The 16,489-nt window shown below is 36.4% G+C and overlaps 1 protein-coding gene across 1 annotated transcript; it reads right to left on the bottom strand.

Annotated features, from left to right (window-relative positions):
• Window positions 1-408: 408 nt before the first annotated feature.
• armh3 (armadillo like helical domain containing 3) lies at window positions 409-16,289 on the bottom strand. The gene is made up of 26 exons (XM_077719617.1): window positions 16,021-16,289; window positions 15,281-15,390; window positions 15,145-15,201; window positions 14,782-14,928; window positions 14,522-14,629; window positions 14,352-14,444; window positions 14,189-14,263; window positions 13,405-13,491; window positions 13,177-13,233; window positions 12,595-12,638; window positions 11,407-11,467; window positions 11,273-11,319; window positions 10,824-10,899; window positions 10,519-10,612; window positions 9,508-9,609; window positions 9,123-9,181; window positions 8,965-9,030; window positions 8,685-8,754; window positions 8,447-8,507; window positions 8,275-8,363; window positions 6,332-6,414; window positions 6,101-6,227; window positions 5,054-5,129; window positions 3,934-4,012; window positions 2,225-2,341; window positions 409-989 (listed from the first exon to the last, which is right to left on the bottom strand). Exons 2-26 carry the CDS (start codon window positions 15,380-15,382, stop codon window positions 897-899), a joined length of 2,070 nt encoding a protein of 689 aa, XP_077575743.1. The 5' UTR covers window positions 15,383-15,390; window positions 16,021-16,289; the 3' UTR covers window positions 409-896.
• Window positions 16,290-16,489: the final 200 nt, after the last annotated feature.

Here is a 16,489-nt window from a genome sequence, read left to right as displayed (position 1 = left end):
CAGGTTTTTTTTGTTATAACATGAATTTCACTCTCTCTACCCGTATTCTATATGGTGTACTGTATACAGGGGGGAGGGTAAAAAATAAACTAAAAAAAATAAAATAAATGTTTTTTTTAATAAAATTAAAAATAAGCATTTTGGAAGGGAATACCTACTTCGCGGAAATTTACTTATCGCGGGTGGTCCCGGTCCCCATTAACCGCGATAACCGAGGGAACACTGTACTATTGATTCAGCCACTACTAGGAAAAATGGATTTGACATTAATTGTTGTCAATAGCAGCCAGAGTTCAACTATGTGAGCTCGAAAAACAAGAACAAAATGTATCCCAGAGCAAACTACAGACTGGCATGATTTTTTTTTTTGTAATTCAGGGGGACACAAATGGATGAGAAACCCAGGTGATCATATTCATTTTTTTTATTTGTCAGACAAAACAAAAATCTTAGTGAAAAAGAAATCATACTTTTTAAAAACCTCACGAAATTTAATTTCATATTCCGTTAAAAAGAATAACTGGCACACTATCTATACAGTAGTTAGTTAATCATGATTTTCATTAGATAACTCCAGGACTTCTACCAGGAAATTGTCATGATGTTGTGACTTATTGTCACAAAAGCCAAGAGAAAAGTGAAGCTTAATTTGGAGAAATAAATAATACACACCGATCACAGCAAGGATCACACAGTGTGAAAAACACTTTAGGAAACATTCTTGCCTGTTAACAGTCCAGCAAATACTGAAGCTTGCTCACATGGAGCCAAACCCGCACCCATGCTAAAGAGTCCTTGAAAAGGTGCTTCCGACTTGTGAGAGACATTCCGAGAGGAATAAAGAGGAAATATTCTAAGTTTGTGTTTGTGCATGTCACTGTCCACCAGGATCGATCTCAGGATATGGTTGAGAACTCTTTGAGAAGGACATCCTGACTCAAAGTATTCAAAGACACGTTCTTCCTCACATTCAAGCTGATGGAGCGCACCTTAACACACAAATGCGACACATCTTTATCACACAATTTCCTCCGTGCACCATTACAAAGTTCAAGCTTGTTTTGGACATTAAACTAAAAATATCAGCACTTTTTTTTTTTACTCAGAAAGCTCTCTGGTCATCTTAAAGGGGATGATTACATGGCAATGATAGCAAGGGTAAAAATCCCAAAACTTTCCCAAAACAGCCCCATTGTTGTTGACTTGGGTTTGTTTGTGGGCCACATTAACGTCAACTCGATTTGATGTGGGCTGGACCATTTTATATATAATATTTAGTTTATTTATATTTTTATAAAAGGATTAAAAGAACTGAATCAAAAGCCCTAAGTGTTCATTTTTTTATAGATCTAAAACAATGTTTATTTGAGCTTTTTTTTCTTAGTAAAGGAAAATCTCTTTTAATCATTATGTTCCATATTATAGTGGAAAACAGAAATTATTTTTATATATTTTTAGATTTTACGAAATGATTTATGAACTAAAAACACATAAAAATGATTTAAAAAATTATAATTATTGATTTAAAAAGGGGGGAAATCAAGAAATATGATATACATCTATAATCTTCATTTTAATTTGATCCTAGAACAGAAATTCGGCACTCGGGATTTACTTTCTCGGGCCACACAAAATGATGTGGCGGGCCAGATTTTGCCCCCGGGCCGCCACTTTGACACCCGTGGTTTACAAGGTGAAGGCTTTTTGAAAATGCAGTCATTTTTAAAATGACCAAAATGCAGACATTTTTAAAATAACCAAAGTGGAAATCCTTACAACGCTAAACCCTACACTTCAGCATTCTGTGTATGCAAATTTATCCACACAGCGCAGTTGTGTAAAAGTAGAAAATAAAGTAAAATAAACACTTTTAAACGTGAATTTAGATGTCATTTTGTCCAACTATATGGTTCCCATGCAAACCTCATGTTTCCTGCTAAAACATACAAATTGCAGATTTTTTTTATGGATCCTGATGTCAATTTTTACTGAATTTCTTGTGAATAACCAATAAAATGATGGAATCAAAATGACATGTTTTCAATGTGGCCCACGGCAAAACCTATTGTATTGAATCTGTATAATACCATATAAACAATTGTGACAGACTTTGTAATAACATTGTTAACCAAAGTATCTGCATGGTACCGTGAAGAAATTTGTGATTTACAGGCCTGCTAATGACAGTGTATTTTATCATATTCAGATGCTCTTGGGTTCTTACCAGCTCCTTAAAGAATGCCGCCTCTTTGGGCTGCTCAGAGTACCTCTCAAACTGATCCAAACCATCCTGCAGTTTGAGCGTCAGGGTGTCGTAGTTTGAGCGCACCACCTCCAACACCTGACGCAAGCAGACGCAAAAATGAGACAGGGCACGATACAATCTCATACGGAGACAGTCAAATATTCATTAGGTTTAAGTACTTCAACACAACGTTTTATTTATGAGGCGTCATGTGCCTCAGCGCTGTCAGTTGGCTATTTCCAGCTCTTCTGCATCAATGTGTGTGAGTCAACCAAAGCGCTTGCATCCTTTATTCCGAATGATCAAACTTGACAAAGTGTGAGTGCTTAATTTCTCCAGCTGAGATGAGGAGCTCGAGTGAAATATGAGCAAATTATCCTATGAAAACTCCACTCTTGACAGTTACTTTCTCAGCCATGAAATAAGAGGCCAATGTGGACATTCTTGATTTTATTAATGATCTCAAAATGCAGTGTGAAAGGTTCATGTTGGAACGCTTCCCTCCACAAACAAAAAAAAAATGCAGCTGATGTCGACAAACGCTTAACATATTGATGTTAAGAGTGGCTCACTTGCATTTATTGTGAGCACTCACCACAGAGCTAAAACAGCTGAGCCCGTCATATTTTCCAATATTGTACTTTGATTAATCGTAAGCTCTTTGCGAAATATTTGTAAAACGGCATGATGAATTCATCCCACATCAATGCAAAAAAGCGGAAGTGGCTTTGAATGAAAATATACGTGTTTGTGCCCCCTTCCTCAGAGGAGCAAGAAAGCCTAAGAAAGTGATGGGGTTGGGTCAGTGACAGTACAAAGTGCGTTCCTGTCAACCTCTGCCAATTTCTTCCCTTATTAATGATTGCAATTCCCTTTATTAAGCAATGAAAAAATACATACAAAGACCCAAAGTGATTCAGTATCACAACTGAACAGTTATAAGATAATATTCTGGGTGATGTTCAAATCTCTCGTATGTGGTGACCGTTTTTTTCCACTCTAGAAGCTCAGTCAGCCCAAAGATCCATTTTACCCGCTTGGTTGTTTTGAGTAAGCCAAGCAGATAAGAGAATAGTAAGATTAGAATGGCCGTATCCATCTCTCTTATCATTTTGAAAAATGTTTTTCTATCCTCGCAGTGCTCTTATTTGACTTTAATAAGTACTCTTAATGATGGAGGGGCAGGGTAAGAGCACATTTTGTGTCATATCGGAAAAACACTTCATTTAATGGTCATGAAATGACTAAATCACTACATGCGAGTGCAGTTTGTATACTAGATTATATTAGATAACTTTATTAATCCCATATTTGAGAAATTTCACCGTCAGAGTAGCAAGAGGGTGAAAATACAGACAAAAATATAAAAAATATATATACATAAACATTATTTTTTACTTTTTTTCAGTTGCAGTTGTTCTTTCAAAGAGAATATAAAATAATAATATAATTCTACATTGTTATTGTGAATAATTGTGTATGGTTACTTGAATTATTACTATTTTCTCTATTTCAAGTTTCTAATCCCTTTCATTGATTATGTATTTTTGCAATAGAGTTCTATTTGAATGTGATGATTTTCGTCTATTTTGGGGACTAACATCATCTTGAATTAGGTTAGATTCAAAACCTAACAATATATTCATTTATATGAATAAAGTTAAAAAAAAAAAGAGTTGTATTCTTACCTGCTCCTCTGACAGTTGAGAGATGTGGTTCACAGCAGCATATGACTCGATCTTTGGGTTAAAATGGTTAATGATGGCCCTAAGAGAGAAATTATACATGTTACCCAATGTACATCCACCGAATATTGTAACTAAAAACCTCATTCTCTATGAGAGGAAATTAAATTGGCTGCTAAACCTTTTGTATGATTGATATTTTGAAAGTAGATTTGGGTCATTTGGTGACAGTCTGAGTACAATTAACCTTGGTGGAGGGAGATAAGCTCAAGCCTCTGCAAAATGCAGCAGAGTGGGTAGAAGACACAAAAGATTGGACTGAACACAATGGGATGCAAATATTTCAAACGTTTTTAAATATTTTTAAATGAAAACAGAATATATCAATCTAAAACATATGTTGACCACCTTCCCATCTCAAGGAAGGAAGGAAGGAATTTTAAAAAGGCAATGATAGACTGAGTAATCATTCAACATTATGTAATGGACCAAACATACGTAAATTGATGCCATAGGGATGCGTGCATGCTGTAACGTTTAACTTGCGCCATTTTAATGAATGAATGAATAATTATTTTTGGTTTTACTCCTGAAAATGTCAAAAGGGCACAAGACTGGAGAAGTCAAAGTGGTTGAATTACCTACTTTCCCCATTTAAAAGACATTTTCATTCTTCCCTTGCCTACATTTAATCTATTCATGATCAATTATTCCTTGATGTTTATATAGAGCTGCCTGAGTCTAACCCTTTACAACTTCCAGGCTCTTCTGGCGAGCGTAACTGACAAGGAAAAAAAACAAATTCATAGGATCACCAAAAGTCCCTCAATGCCAGGATAGCCTCTGGGGATCAGGAATTATTTAACCAGCAGCAAAAGACAGCATGAGTGTGACTCGTACTGAAAAGCGCTGGGAGGGATTTGGGGCAAAAGAAGTTAATGCAGGGATTAAGTAGGGATAGAGGAACAAAATTAAATACAAATAATTGATTCAATGCATTTGGACCTTCCTCAACCACAAGGGACTTCATTTAACACATCTCACAATGTGATTCGTCTCTCTTGTGTACATTTTTAGTGGTGTGAGCGTGTAGATAGATGAGTGCATGTGTGAGTTTTCTTACCGAACATTAACAAGGGCGTGTGTTACTTTGCTGGCAGGCTCCTTCCACTGCCCAGTGTTTGTTGACACTCTCAGCACTGAAAAGAAAATAGTGTCATGTAAGAAATGAAAAGCTTCATTTACAGCCACTATCAGCTTACTGTTCAAGTGTTATTATCTCATGTATAATTCCTCAGGTTACACTTTAGACCAAGTCTAGATATTAAACCTCTTTAATATTATGAATTTTATTTTTACAAAAGGGAAGGTTAACTTTGACGAGAGCATTATTCATAAAAACCACATGGAAAAAACATTAGGACGCACCAGTATTGCATAAACAAGTCACTCATGTCTAATTCTTTGTAGTAGTACTTTAAATTAGATCAGATTTAGATGAACATTTATTCATCCCATCTTCGGGAAATTCAGTTTGTAGCAGTAGCAAGCACAGACACAGGAAAAGACAATGTAGACCTAGATAAAAAAAGGAACCACACACAGGAAGCCCACACAAGGTTTGGACCTTCTATAGAATTTATCATTTAAATTTCGTTGTAACTTCCAAATGTCGGCATTGAACTGCGTGTATAGTCGTTTTATTTTGATGACGTGTTTTTAACCATGCCTTCTTTGACATGGAAGGGGAAACATTTGCAGATTTGCCACCACTGATATACAAAAACATTGCAATTTGATGGAGACTGCATGTTGTGGTAACAGTCACTGAAGAACTGTGGGATTATTCGATTTGAAAATTATATAGACAATTACCGCTCTGGAAGCAACATTTAGCAATTATCATATTTATTTGAGTATAACGCGCAAAATTTTGTAGCAAAAAACTGCAGCAAAGCTCGGTTGCGCGTTATACACGAATCCCGGGGAAACACTACCCTCCGCTATTGCTAGCATTCCCAGTCAGAATGGATTGGACGTCTTGGAGCATCAATCATAGCCACTAAGTTCAAAGAGTGGCCTAAATTCTAAAACCAAATCATATTTCACCATGCTAAAATAACGTGCTTTACATGGGTTTATAAACATCATTCTAAGTTTAAACACGTACCCATACAGTAGAGGTTGTCAAACACTTGATGCATTCGTACAATTTCATAGTAGAGCTCATCATAACTGTTAGATGTGGGCAGAAATGTATCACCATATGTGATGAACATGTTGAACAAGTTTACCACCTGAAAAGGGAAAACTGTTAGGCTGAGGCATGACACACAGGCGACATACATATTGACCTTTTTTTCAGCATTATATTGTTTTGAATCTAGTTTGGGATTCTTACCATTAGTGCCAACTGAAAGATGTTGTGCTTGGGTAGCAGTGTGTTTTCATTTGACAGTAGAAACTTGAGCAGGTTGATGAGCGCTAAGCAGAAGGAGACACAAAATGAAAAAAAACAATCTGGAATAATAAAACATATATAATAATTTCGATGCACCAAACTTTGTGATCACTCGAATATCAGACGTCACCTGTTGTAGGTTCAGTGCATAGCAGAAATATGGTATTACCAATTGTACTTACATGAGATCTATGGAGCTTCACTAAATTATGTAAATAGAAAATCTCTGCAAGATTGATCCAAGAAATAAACCCTACTGTACCGCACATTATTATTAAAACAATATAGAATCCTAAGACTGGGTGACATCGCCTAACAATAAACAATAATAGTACAATAGTACAACAACAATAGTATGAGAGAATAAACAAATAGTAATCAAAAAGATGGGACTAGTAATCAAATATCAATAAGTATACTTAATAAAATAAATCGACGTTAACAAAAGCACTTCAAGAAAACAAGCAGCTGCTGGTTTAAGTTAACTCCATCTATTCTTTTCTTTCTATTATGAGAACGACGAGAGAGGAAAATGTAGAGCAATCTAGAAAATGAAGCTGATTATTGGTCTGATTAGAGGAATCGGTATTCTAATGAGACACTGTGCAATGGGACCATTAAATAGTAGAATGTGATCATGAGTTGTGATGACCAGACTGAAAGCAAGGCTAGCAGGATGGATTGTTCTTTCTTTAGAGACTCATTATGCAAACTCAATGATGCAATTTATTTCTAAATGCACATGGCAATGACTTGAGAGCGAAATTGCCTCTTACTTGCAAAGGGTGTAAACTCTTACATGTAGCTGTACAACAAATAAAAGCATCAACGGACTAATAAGACAAATGGTATTTCCCCAACAGAGCTAAGAGATGTGGGGGTGGGAACAAATTCATTTGTATTTAGTTCTTTTCTATGGGAAAAGTTGATTCGAGATAGAAGTAAATCGAAATACAAGCTCGCTCCCGAAACGCATTAAGCTCGTATCTCAAGGTATTACTGTATGTCCTGTTAGCCTGAAACATCGCTCAGTCGAATAAAAATAATACATTTTGTTCATTAAAAGCAGAATGAAGGCATTTAAAGGACAAGTTACATTATACATTTGGCCAGGTTTGTCAAACCTTTGCTTATTTAACTTGTTCAGGTACCTCACTGCCTGTTGAGTAGAACCCGTTCTCATACTGAAACCATCTCTGAAATGCTTCTTCGACGTATAATGAAGGAAAGCAAAAGTGCTGGACAATTAAATAAACCACACTGGCCTAGACTAAAAGGCACTCGTAGGTCGGGCATTTGGCCATGTGGTTAGCGCACTTTGCTCTCAACTGGCTGACGGTGCATGTGCAAACCTTTGCAGTGGCTAGACAATGGAGAACAGCATCCTGCTTTTATTATGGATATCCAATTTCTTCTTTTAAACTTCTATTGCTAACTGAAAGTGAATAACGAGTGTACATTTTAGCAATGCTCCTAAATCCATAGGAAATCAGTCAGTATTGTATGGCCACGAAGTCAATTTGTAGGACTAACCACAGCTGGTTGGTTGATAAATTGTTGTTAGGGCGCAGTAACTTCTTAGATGCAAATTTACAATTGAAGGTTACACCAAATATTTTTAGGAACATGAAAATGGATATCAAATGAAATCTTTATAGCGAACAGTCACAACAATCTTTGACTTGAAAGGAAAAAATTACATTTAAAACAGGAGCAGTATCAATTATTCTGCCTATACCGATTAACAAGATGCTGACTTTTAATTGAACATAAGAGTATTCTTTCAAACAAAACTGAATATTATTCTTTGTCAACAGAACTTTTCTAACAGATCAAGTGGTTAGATTGTGTGTAAGATGATTCTTTTCAGACAAGATTCATACCTGACCATAGTTCTCTCCAAGTGTAGTGTAACCTGATTCTGCACTTCTTTTGGTAGCAGAGAAGTTTGTGAATTATCTGAACACAGCGCCTGATCAGGAAATTAAAAGGAGGGAAATATGGTCGCCATGTATATGCAACTTTAAGTGCGGTGATGGAGCTGTATTTACTCACAAGTATAAGTCCATGGGGAAATCTTTCATCATGTGTGTGACGACAAATTCTACCATCAGATCTATGGAAAGTTAAAAAAATAAAAAAGTGTAAAGGTTCATTTTAAAATTTTATAAATGTCTTGCAAAATGCACAACAACACACTTTAAAATGTCGCTTTTATTCCCAGCTAACCAGCAATATTTGTGTATACTAATGAAGAAGATGAAAATGTGACAACTTATGTTAAATGTCATACCTAGAACAGCACAGACTAGTGGTAGACAAGGAATGTTTTTCTCCACAGCTTTCTTTCTGTGCCTCATGGGCTGCGAAATAGAAATACATGAGAAAAAGGACATGACTCTGATCATTTATGAAAACAGTTCATGGTTCGTGCCAACTGAGAACAAAATCATCAAGATAAGATTGATGTTTGCAGGTTTTAATCTTAATAGTTCCTGTGCTTCATTCAGACCGGAGAAGAATGACTGTTTCAGAAGTTTAGGAGACATAGTGAACATTTCCAGAGAACTCACCATTTTGTGTAGACTGACTCTGAAGTTCATATTGTCATCATGAAGAAAGGCATCGGCATACTGGTCCTATTACATACAAACAAATATGATATTAACACAACTCGGGACCTGGGCACAGGTGACAACTCACGAGAGTCAGGATGTCAAACTGCTCCTACCTCAGCTATACATGTGAGAATGATGAGGCACAGTCTGGCACTGTTGAGTCGATGCTCATCTGAAAACAGTCAGGACATGGATGCTTTATTTGTTTTAAGACATTAGTAAATAATTTCCTTATAATTTGCTCTCATTTTGTGTTTCCTCACATCTTTCAGACAAAATTGGGACACTTTGACCAATTTTAAAGGATTTAGTTGGTAGTTGTGTGAGGACCGTAGAACGAATTAAGAGAATTTACATATAAAGTACACCCCTACTTACGAAATGTTCAACTTACGAAAAGTTCTGGAAACAATTAATTTTGTAAGTAGAGCTACGACTGTAACTATATGTAAGAAAGTTGAGATACAACGGTAGAATGGGGAAAATTGTCATCTTTACCTTTAGTATCCTGCATTACAATAGAGGCGTATTTCAGGAAGGTAATTAGAAGGTTGCTTGTCTGCAGGTTGGGATCCAGTGGCAGTTCGGGGTTGTTCATCACTACACGAAACATGAACAATTAAAACTTTAACCAATTATAGTACAGGTGTATATAGAAAACTATTAATATCTGACCACCCATTCATCACGTCACTCCAAATAAGTTTCTTAATAACTTGAGAAATCTCGAAAGGCTCGTGCAAGTGAAAGCAGACCTTATGGTGGTTGTAGTAAACATTCAAGCAAACGCTGATAAGAGAAATGTTGTAGATTTATTGTCATCTCGACAAGCCTCTCTCCTGGCAACTACTTTTTTCATAAATGATAAAGCACCCCCTTTGTCCTCATCGATCATATTCTGTTGTTTCCATCTTCCGCCAATGACTGCCCCAGCACGGGATCTATTCTGACTGACAGTCCACATTCCACTAGAGCGCATTTTAGTTCGCTTGTATAAGGCCCGATTCATACATGAGTCAGGTTGAAACGCACACTCGATGTGACTGGTTTAACAGAAGAATTCTTATTTATTAAGGAAAGTGGCTTGTGCGTGAAGCCGCCATGGGCTATCCAGCCTAGAAGCATGCACCAATGAAATTAAAAACATATATGCGCCCCTTTTGCTTTGCTGTTCTGTCTAATCACCCTCTTGCTACTGCCATAATGTCATGAAAAATGTAGGGGAAAAAGACTTGCAAAATATGTTGGTGTTTTTTAGGGCCCTTTGGGTATTCCAAACTTTTTAAAGGGTGAATTGTAGTTTGAAGCTTTAGTAAAGAATGGAGGCACCAGTGGAAAAGCTAGTGTTGGTTGGGGGCATTAAAGGAAAAGCTACTCTTTTATTCTAGAAACTCACAAGGTTTCAGGGCATTCAAACTATTCAAACATGCTATTCCTTGTGATAAGTCTCCCTAACCAAAAAAACTATACTTCTGTAAGCAAACCTCTGGCAAAAAAAAAATGACATACTATCAAGAGCAGGTGGAGTTGTGCCTAGTGGCGTTGTTGGAGTAGTCGGAGTTTGATTGGCTGGCGTGGTTGCAATGTCAATCTCAGGATGGCTCTGTAGAAAGACCACAAAAAAAAACCTCTATTGAGATTACGGGATATTTCACTCAAAAAAAAAAAACTAGCCCAGTTACAGAGGAATCTGTAAATATAGACTCAAGAGTTTTGAGTTAATATGGTAAACCGTTCATGGAGGACATACACTAAATGATAACGGGTAAAACTGTACTTGGCATGTAAAACTAAGAGAAAAAAAACAATTTTACCTGTGCTAATACAGTAATGAAGTTCCGGTTAAGGTGAACGGCCTCATACAGTGCCAGCAAAATTGCTTCATTGGTCCTGCAGTTGAAACGGAAGTTTAAAGTCAGAGCTGGCAGATTCATTGAGAAAAAAAAAGGGTTAGGGTTAAGTTTTGTTAGTTTTGTGTAAAGTTACATTAAACATATGTTTGAGTGTGTCTGTATATATTAATCCAAGATAATTTAAATTTGTTTGTTCGTTTACTAGTGCGTTGTGGATAAAGTTTCCCCGAACACGGTGTTCTTCCAGGGGGTTGGAACAAATTAATTTGATTTTAATTCATTTCAATGGGAAACGTTCGCTCGAATTACGAAAAGTTCGACATGTGATCTCAGTTCCGGAACGGATTAAGGTCGTATGTCGAGGTACCACTGTATCTTGTTGCTCAAAACTGAGTTTACTTGAAACTTACTGAACAGAAAGCTTCTCATCTGAATCTGCTATAAACATGTTGCCCACCTGTGGATGATTTTGAAGAAAAAAAATTGCATTTTTATCTTTAGAGAACAACAAATCTGACAAGCTTCATGAAAAGGAAATACCTACCATACTAGTGAGGGTGGAGAAGAACCCACCCTGGTGCTCTTCTTCTTTGTCTTTGTACTGCCTAAAAAAAAGAGAATGATAAGGAGTCATTAAAAGCAAGAATTTAGTCATGAAGTAGAGTGTTACCTCTACTTAGGAATGCTTCTACATATGTTCTACATAAGTTTTTTTTCATTCATAATTAGAAGTTGTTTTGATTTCTGTTTATATGCTTTGTCAATTCCTAACATTAGCTTCCTCCTTACACTTTGGAAATGTTTTTGCATGTTTATCATTCCTTTTAATACATTATTTTCTTTTCATTTTCTCTCATTTTTGTGTGTTTCTCACATCTTGCATGCAACATTTTTTTAAAGGGTTTAGTTGGGAGTTTTATAACTTTACAAATATTTTTCTCAGACTCTAGTATGACTGGATGATACAAATTTGAATGCCCAGTATTATCAAACTTTGGAAATGCAGTGGTACATCAACTAATGAACGGTTCTAAATAGAAAAAGTATCAGGTTACGAAACACTTTGATATTTAAATGACTTTGCTGGCTTCCCATTGGAGCCTCACAACAACAACTCTCTTTTGACCGCCTTTTGTCATCAGTGTCCTTTATTTATAATCATTGGTGCGAATAAAATTAATAAGCAGGCCCTGTTTTCCATTGGGGAAAAACAGAAAACAAGTGCCATGCGGTTTACTTATATTACAAGGCAATACACGCTACTGACGCAGAAGGAAGCATTAAAAGCGACGACTCCTTAGCATGGCAAGTAGAGTGGTACCTCTACTCTGTCCTGAACAATGAGATGTAGAGACTATTATTACTCCTTTGGAGTTCTATTTAATGCAAGTTGTTTTGTCCATGTGCTCACGTTAGCTTCCTTCCTATATCCACTGTAGTCCTGCACGAAATGTATGTTTGTTACTCATTTGAATTCATACATAAGTAATTTTCACTAGTTTTTGTGTTTCTCACATACACAATTGGGACACTTTGATCAATTTTAAAGGATTTAGTTTGTAGTTTTTTTTAGGAGGAAGGACAAAAGGATATAAATAACTTTTTCACGATTTTTTCAGCTCAACAAAAATAGAACATTTATTCAAAGCACCTCAAAAACCCATGCGGCAAACAGCCGGATCTGTGCAAATCATTTAAACTTTTTGTTAGGTTGAAAAGAAGTATATCTTACCGGTTATATTCTGTTAAAGCATGATGAACAACAAGACCCATACCCTTAAAAAGAAAAAAAAAGAGAAATTTGCTGACGTTTGGTTTTTGTTGACTGCAATATTTTCAAGATATCATACTGTATAATTTACAACATTCTGTAAAAGTCCCATTCTGTGATGCAGAAGTCTGTTCTTGTCTATTTCTAAGTGCATTACATATTCTAGAACAGGGGTAGGGTTACTATGGCTCAGGAGCCATATGTGGCTCTTTTGATGGGTGCATATGGCTCACCACTAACCTGTGAGCTAAAAATATGGAATATCAGTGAGAGTTGATTCCCAAACACACCAATGACTTTTTCTACTTTAAAAGTGGTGAAATGAATTTTAAAAAATGCACACATTTTAATGTATGCATACTTTTTAAAATCTGTGTATGGCTCTCAAGGAAAAATATTTGAAAGTGTGAATTGTTGATGGCTCTCTCTCTCTGTCAAAAAGGTTCCCGACGCCTGTTCTAGAATCTAGAGGGTTGACAATTAACCAGTTGAGAATAAAGAAATCATTTACTTTAGCACAGGACCGTACAAAACAATACTTACATCCAGTGTTGGCTCATCATCCACTATGGAGAGCTTCACGATATATGGATTTACAGACTGACAAAGAGAGAATAAATGCAGGTAAATGAAAGTATATATTTTTTTTGTGACAAAATTACAATACATGCTAAAAAATGCAGAGAAAATATAAAAGTAGGTAAGTCCAATTGAGGAACGGTATTTATTGTATTTTTAATATTTGTGCATGAAATTAGTGAAATGACAAACCTCATACTTCCTGTAATTGACCAGAAGTGCAAGAAGAACAACAGCATCATAACCATGCTGCCCTCTACTGGACACATCAGAGAGAATCTGCACAGGAGATAGAGCAGAAACACAGATGTCAATCAGCGTTACCAATCAGAATACGCACATATTACAACTATGTATGAGTTTATAGCACTCCAATCCAATTATATCAATTTGTGTCTCACAAATTTGACTCGTTTAGGATATAAATTGATACATTTTTTTTCTTAAATGGTAGTCGATTTCATCAAGAGATGAAATTAGGAAATAATTAATTGTATTTAACATGAATGTGTCTGTGCGCGATTTATGAACCTAGCACTTTTCATAAAACACACGTAAGGCAGAACTTGAGTTCAAGTTTGACTCCGTGGCGTGACAAAGTACAGTATTACTGTTTATGGAGACATAGATTTAAAAAGCTGTAAGGGTGTATGGATATCTGCATATTCTACATATTTGTCAGTACGAGGGGATTGTGAAAAAAGTACTTATACAAGTAACGTATGAGTGCCTTGATATCTGCAATTTTATTGTAACATAGCTTAATGTTTTGGTACTAAAGTGACCAATAGGACCTAGACTTTATATGTATACACACTCATGCTCACTTTAATGTCAGAAAGTTCTGGAACTAATTAATTTTGTAAGTAGAGGTACGTACCACTCTATTATGTGTTATTTGTGCACGTTTTTTGTTAAACATGCTTGTGCCAATTTTCACTCCTGACCCATCCAACTCAATCCAGTTCATCAATACCTGTAATATGGCTTCAAAGATGCTGTTGATCATCACATATTCCAAGATGGTGTTCTGGCTAATATTGTCTGTTACCTAGAACCCAACACAAAAGGATTCATATTCAAAATTGTTCGCGACAGTAACAGCAATAGTACTGTTGTATTGTCCTGAAATTTCTCACCGTCACTAGACACAGCAGAAGTTTGAGACAAAGACTTTTAAGACTCTCTGAGCCATCTCCACAAAGAAGGCTGTCCAGTCTTTCCATCAAGTCCTGCAATAAAAAAGATACTCTTTTCAGATCTTTTTTCATGAATGAACAGTTTCTTTCACGTGCAGAAAAATGCATACCTTCATCCTTTGCTCAGCCTTGTCAAAGCCCACAAGCATATTAATGATGTCAAAGCCAGATGCGGACTTGTTTTTTTGATGAACTCCTCTAAAAAGAGCACATAATGTCTGGGAGCCCAGCAAAGTAGACAGAGAGAGAGAGAAAGAGAGAGAGAGAAAGAAGGGTTGGCATAAACTGCATTTGAGATATTTTCTCAGTCGACTGATAAATTGTCTTTAAGGTTTTCACCGCGGGTGTACAAATGCTAAAAAATAGTCACCTGCAAAGCATTGACCACTCTGATCTGATGTTCCTCTCCAAGAGCCTGAACGCTGTGATGGAAGAGTCTGTTGATGTTTTCCTGTATCCGCTGTACCTCCTCACCATCTACACTCTCCAGCTTTGACTCCAGGTACTCCAGGTTTACCTAGTAAATAGGGGTGGTCTTTTTTAAATGCATTAAAAAAATAATAATACATGCATTGAGAAAATGCTGGATAGGCTTACGGCCAGGTTATTTAAAGGCATTGTCCCCCTTCTCTGGCCCAAAGTCATCTGAGATAGACTCCAGCACCCCCGTAACCCCGGTGAGGATAAAGCGGTTCAGAAAATGAGATGAGACGCATTACCAACTCCATTATACCTTCATCAGAAACAGTTCATCCCAGAAGCGAGGATTATTCTTGGCCGGGTCATCTTTCTAAAACGTACATACAAGACATGGTTTACAAAAACACTCCCACTCAACGTATTTTGGTTGCATTGTGCGTGATACTCACTGTGAAGATTTCATCATACATCAACACTACTTTCTCTTTCAGTGGTTTCTTGGAGGACGAGGTCCTCCGCAGCAGACCAGCCTTTTTCTCCACTTGAGACATGGCTTGGTCTGATGATATGGACACATAAATGAGAAAAAAAACAAACAGGTATTACAGATGATCAACTATGGCAGACATTTTCAATTGATGAGAACATAAATCCCTAAAGAATTATATTCAATTCAGCAACACCTGTTTTGAACTTGTTAGTATGTTTAATTGGTTAACATGGTTTGTTGAAAGAACAATGTCAGCAGGTAACGATTTTTCAACAACCACCTCGTATCGTCAGTTGGAAAAACAATATGATGTTTGCTTGGTTAAATCACAATTGTGTAAAAGTGAGAGCCAAGCCCTAGTAATTATGCCTACAAATTATGAGAGTCATAGTCAGCTAACAAACGCTGATTTTTTTTAAAAGCTGTGAATTTACTGTGAACGGATCTGTGAACAAAACGCAATCCGTTCATCGTATTTATGGAGATTATTTTCTCCAGCTGTTAATAAAATGCATGTAACAACTCGCTTTGGTATTCTTGGCGAACGAAGCTAACGCTAGCTAGCTGAAGTGAGTCTGACATGAAAGTGTCATTTTAAACGAGCTTTTAGACAGGAGTGTGTGAACGTGCGCATTTATATAATTGTAGTCATGGGTTATTTAGTCACGTTGCAGCAATAATGCGATTATTTGCACTTACCTCACTTGGGATCTACGATGTATGTAGCTCATGAATCCTTGACACAACAGTAGCGTTTTAGCAGCATACTACAGCTAAATAGTGTCGAGCCTTCTACTGGTTTATAATGTCACTACACCGACACACAACTTCTACAGCCCAGACTCGTATTTAGATCCATCATTTAAAAAATAATAATAATCACATTTTTCTTTTAACTGTTATTGACAACGATATTGAGTCCAATTTGATATTAGAACTGGCACTCATAGTTAAGAAATAGTCTGGACGTCCATCGCCGTCAATGGCAGGCAATGGATTTACTGATCATTGTCAAGAAATATTGACGACTTCATTAATATTGATAATTTTTGTTTTTCTACAACAAGCCTATTAGTGGTAAATAAAACTAACCTATTATGGTCGTTATTGGTAGTTCTTTAATTTAGCACTGGTATTATGCACAAGAGCTATTTTAGGAATTTCAAAA

Source organism: Stigmatopora nigra, chromosome 6, assembly GCF_051989575.1.
Source record: "Stigmatopora nigra isolate UIUO_SnigA chromosome 6, RoL_Snig_1.1, whole genome shotgun sequence".
Lineage (NCBI taxonomy): Eukaryota > Metazoa > Chordata > Actinopteri > Syngnathiformes > Syngnathidae > Stigmatopora > Stigmatopora nigra.
The sequence above is the reverse complement of the archived record's forward strand: the minus strand, read 5'-3'. Positions and strand labels throughout refer to the sequence as shown.